At 37.3% G+C, this 5,000-nt stretch overlaps 2 protein-coding genes across 2 annotated transcripts in view; both read left to right on the top strand.

Moving 5' to 3' along the window:
• Window positions 1-477, top strand: part of ccndbp1 (cyclin D-type binding-protein 1) — a 12,016-nt gene extending 11,539 nt beyond the window's left edge. The window contains exon 11 of the mRNA XM_080027057.1: window positions 1-477. This exon is cut by the window's left edge and continues 1,292 nt beyond it. The gene's annotated coding sequence lies outside the window, so the exon portion shown is untranslated.
• Window positions 478-3,761: 3,284 nt separating this feature from the next.
• The window catches only part of LOC307249879 (protein-glutamine gamma-glutamyltransferase E-like), a 20,452-nt gene continuing 19,213 nt past the window's right edge, over window positions 3,762-5,000 (top strand). The window contains exon 1 of the mRNA XM_080026766.1: window positions 3,762-3,889. Coding sequence (XP_079882892.1) covers window positions 3,877-3,889 — 13 coding nt within the window. The 5' untranslated portion in view covers window positions 3,762-3,876. The remainder of the gene's footprint in view (window positions 3,890-5,000) is intronic.

Below are 5,000 nucleotides of genomic sequence, written 5' to 3'. Positions count from 1 at the left end.
TAGGCGAGAGAGTGGAAAGAAGAAAAAGCAGAATTATTTTAGATTTTATTTTCCAAAACACACACACACACACACACACACACAACCTTCTGTGTGTGTGTCTTTTGTCCCAGAAGAGTAGAGTATTTAACCATGGAAGAGAGACAAAAAATTAGAGAAAGTTCTTTTTTTTAAAAATGTTATTATGCGTCTTGAGAAAAAAAGTTGAAATGTGAATGAATAAACTCGACAGTTAAAGACTGCTGTAAGGTTGGAAAGATATTGATAGATTTGAACTTCCAGGATCAATAACTAATAAGCAAAATGTTATTAAAACACAATCGATGCCTCTTTTACAGACGGACGGACAGACAGACAGACAGGCAGACAGACAGACAGACAGACAGACAGACAGAGGGTTACAACCTCATTTATACTGAAAGCAGATGTCCTCTAATGCTCCACCAATAACATTGCTTTATGTTTTTTTGTTTTTATGAGAAGAGATTGAATTTTTTTCAGTCAGTGCATAAGGATGAATAAAATACTCTTAAGTCATGAAGCTGTGCCTGCCTCTATTTATTTGCACACACACACACACATCACTCACTCTGTGTTCCTATAAAATACATGGGACAACTGATGCTGTGAAGTACTTGATACCATGTAATTTCAGTTTATAAGAAATGTCTTCAATTTTTTACAGTAAAACAAATAAAATGTATGAATTACAGTTTTCTAGTTTTAACCCTGAATTCTAGATCTACAAGGAAATTAGTTTAGAATGTAAATGAGAACCATAGAGAAATCCCTTCTCTAAAAAAAAAATCAAATCAGTTTTATTTGTATATAGCCCATTATCACAAATAGACATTTGCCTCAGTGGGCTTTACATTCCATACAGTATGACACCCTCTGCCCTTATCTATCTATCTATCTATCTATCTATCTGTCGATCGGTCTGTCTGTCTATCTATCTATCTATCTATCTATCTATCTATCTGTGACACCCTCTGCCCTTATCTATCTATCTATCTATCTATCTATCTATCTATCTGTCTGTCTGTCTATCTATCTATCTGTGACACCCTCTGCCCTTAGACCCTAAAAGTACATGTGATGTATCCACGTGAACACTATGACATTTATTTTCTCAATAGAGTGTTAATCCACTAACACCATCTTTCTTTATATAAAGTTATGAGTAACAGTTTGTGGTGAATCAAAGTGTCCCTGCCCTGCCCATCACCCAGACACACCTATACAGCTGTACAACACGTTTCACTGTTTGATAGAAGTGATTCAAAGATGACAATTTTTTTTAAATCCTTCGTCTTGCCCAGTCTAGTGACTATCTCAGCACACAAACAGGTGGCTGCTGGTGTGATCAGGCCATGATAGGTTCTTATCGAGATGAGCCGTTTGAAAAATCCTACTGTATATAGTACACTTATCTAACATCTATATAACAATATTCACATTAAGATTTGACTATGCCAGTGACAGACCAAGACAAATATGACATGATAACTTAATATCATAGAAAATTATGTTTTTGAGAAAAAAAAATCTCAGCCCTTAGAGAATTTAATGGTGCTACAAGGAAGTTTTGAATATTTCTGAAACAGTCTAATTTTTCATCTGGTGATCATAAATTACATGTAGGCTAACAGCAAACGAGACCATCAGTGCAACAAATGCTATTTGTATATACTGTAGTTTTTCTTAATGCCTTTGTCATTGGTACGCTCACCCAGGAACAACAGCTGGTGTCGTTAAAACACTACCACTTTTGTCCAAAGGGGGCGCAAGGATACAACACAAACTAAAAATTCCTTGGAGCACCTTTAAACCTGCAGTGTGTAGAATTGTGAGTTTTGTAGAAAGTAATTATAATATCCATAAGTACATTTAATTTAGTGCATAATAGCTGAATTTTTTTTTTGAATGATCATTTTTTCCCTTAGAAAGGGTCTCATATATGTCCATATGTCGGCATATTTTGGACCAAGGCCTAGTGCCGCCATCTTGAAAGTGTCATAGTTGGAATGTCATCAGGTGCATTGTTTAAAATTTAGAATTGTTCTTGTCCTTGAAGGCCACTGTAGCTTCTGTTCTTATTCGAAAGGGTTGGGGTTACCCAGGGAGCGTTGCATTCTAGAACTTTGTAGAACTTTCTTGATGATGTCATATTACACACTGCACCTTTAAGTAATCAATGATCTTGTATATATATATATATATACTATTAACAAAAGTGGTACGGATGCCTATCCCATCAACATTGCATGTTACCTTTTGGTAATGTCACAAAGGGACTCCTGTTTAGTGCTTGATGGATGATGAAAGTGAATTGTGTTTTTATAACAATGTGTCATGACTAGACCAGGTGTCGTGTGAGTGATGAGCCCTCAGAGATGTATCACCTCAATGTTCTGCCAAACCAAACGTATGAGAAGGTTTATTTGTTTAGTCGTCCAGCCAACGAATCACTGTTTTTCTTCACCCTCACTGCTCGCATACACTCTCAGATCTTAAAGGCGCTACGAGGAGCTTTTAAATATTTCTCAGTTTTCCTCTGATGATCATAAACGACATGTACCAGCAAACGAGACCATCAGTGCAAAGAATGCTATTTTATATAGTTTTTCTTAATGCCTTTGTCATGGGTATACGCTCAACCAGGAACTGCAGCTGGCGTAGTAAAAACACTACCTCTTGAGTCCAGAGGGGGCGCAATAATGAACACAAACAGAAATTTCCTTGGTGCACCTTTATGGGTAAAATGGCTAGGACCCTCTACGGTACAGCTGTGTAAACTTTATGTTCATATCCAAAAAATTTGCTTACAATACTTTTATTTATATAATTTCAAGGCTATTAAGCATACATATTCACTTTGTATTTGGCCCAACACACACACTTGTCCCCTGTTCTTATAAATGTTTAATGGACTCCACTTATATGGCACTTTTCACTGATTTTCACAGACCCAAAGCACTTTACATTGTTTTGTACAGATTCACCCATTCACACACACACACATTCACACACCGATAGCAGCAGCAGCTACCACGCAGGGTGCAAGCTAACTATCGGGAGCAATTTGGGTTTCAGTGTCTTACCCCTGCCTCCAACATGTGGCGGGGAGGCGGGGGATCAAACCACCGACCCTGCAACCCAGTGGACGACTGCTCTATACCTGCTTAGCCTCAGACACATACTTTAACATATAGAAAAAACTGTACAGTATGTACTTTTCACTGAATAGGAACACATACCTGTTTGTCACTCACACAGGTTATAGTTATGTTTAAGGGGAACATCTGTGTGGATTGGTACCTTGGGAAAAAGAAATTGGAAAAAGAGAGAGGCCCCTCTGTTTACATATCAGTTTACGGAGCCTAGGTTGTGTATTGAGCTATTGTCTATCTATCTATCTATCTATCTATCTATCTATCTATCTATCTATCTATCTATCTATCTATCTATCTATCTATCTATCTATCTATCTATCTATCTATCTATATATTACCTCAGAGTATTCAAAGTAGTAGCATAGTAGTATATAGTGAAATACAATCATAATACTGGGTGGATATTAGTCATTAACATGTATAAACTCAAACTGACGCAGTCCATATGACACACACACACACACACACACACACACACACCGAGTTGAAAACAGGTTATGCTGTCTGCTGTCATCATTAACTGTGACGGAGAAGCATTTAAATAAGGAAATGGTTAACAATACAATTCAGGTTGCAACACCTGAACATTGGGGTTGGGCTTGGAAAGTGTTCTAGCATAAACACAGAACCCAACCTCCCTTACAGTGAGCTCATCTCTGTCTCTACAACTGCTATTCTGACGGAGGAGCGTTCTGCTAAGATGTCAGCATCAAGTAAGTACACTTTAGTTTTTTTAACGTAGCTTGAATGAAGTTTTAGGATGTAGTGTGACTGAGCAGAAAGGGTTTGGAGACATGTCAAAGTACATACTGAATGTATTAGTAACTTAATCATTATTTATTGGGAAAGGCCAGGATTTTTTTTTTTTTTTTTTTTTAAGATATTTTTTTGGCATTTTTTATGCTTTATTGATAGTGTCGAGACAGAGTTGAAATGGGGCAGAGAGGGGAGTGACATGCAGAGAACGACCGCGGGCTGGAATCGAACCAGGGTCCGCTGCTGGCCGAGGCCCATGGGGGGGACGCCCTACCAACTGAGCTAAGGGCGCCCCTTTTAAATGTATTTTAAATGTAATCTAATAAATTGGCAGGATAAACAGCCAGTTGAGTATTTTCTTATTTATTAAAAGAAAAAAAAATATTTGCAAACAGTGCATAGGGGTTTCAAGAATAATTGAATCAGTAGTGAGTGAGAAATGTGAATGTTGCTGTTAAATTGGCTTAATCATTGTATCTTGGATACAAGCAAGGTGATAATTGAAGTCAGAATGAGCAGCGAATTGAGTATATTATTTTATTTTTCATAAAATATATAACTTTTTTACAAACAGTGCGTGGGGGTGTCAAGAAATATTGAATCGACAGTGAGTGAGAAATGTGAATGTTAATGTTGAAGTAACTTAATTATTTTTATAGTAGGGGAGAACGGGGTAATCTGAGCCACTTTTTACATTTGCTCCCCTCTAAGCGAGCTAAAATGATTTATCACTCAAATTTACACATTTCCCATTAACTCAGGATGTTTCCTATAAATGGGCATTAGCAGAATTTTTTCAAGACAAAGGGCAGTGAAAATATGATTGTTTTTAAAAAAGTTGTCATGTAGCTCACTTTACCCCAGCTGTGGGGTAAACTGAGACAGACCAGAAAAATTAAGGGGGTAAAGTGAACCAGCTGGGGGTAAACTGATCCACTCACTTTTTCCACTCTGAAACTACCATAACAACACATATTGTAACAGTTAGAATCCTGAAAGCTAGCCACACATCCCAGAACTAATGTCAGACTAGTAAAAGAATGATGGGGTTTGGTCAATTAAGCAAAG

Source organism: Ammodytes marinus (genome assembly GCF_949987685.1).
Source record: "Ammodytes marinus genome assembly, chromosome: 4".
NCBI classification, from domain to species: Eukaryota; Metazoa; Chordata; class Actinopteri; order Uranoscopiformes; family Ammodytidae; genus Ammodytes; species Ammodytes marinus.
Note: the sequence above shows the minus strand (reverse complement) of the source record. Positions and strands in the feature narration are given on the sequence as shown.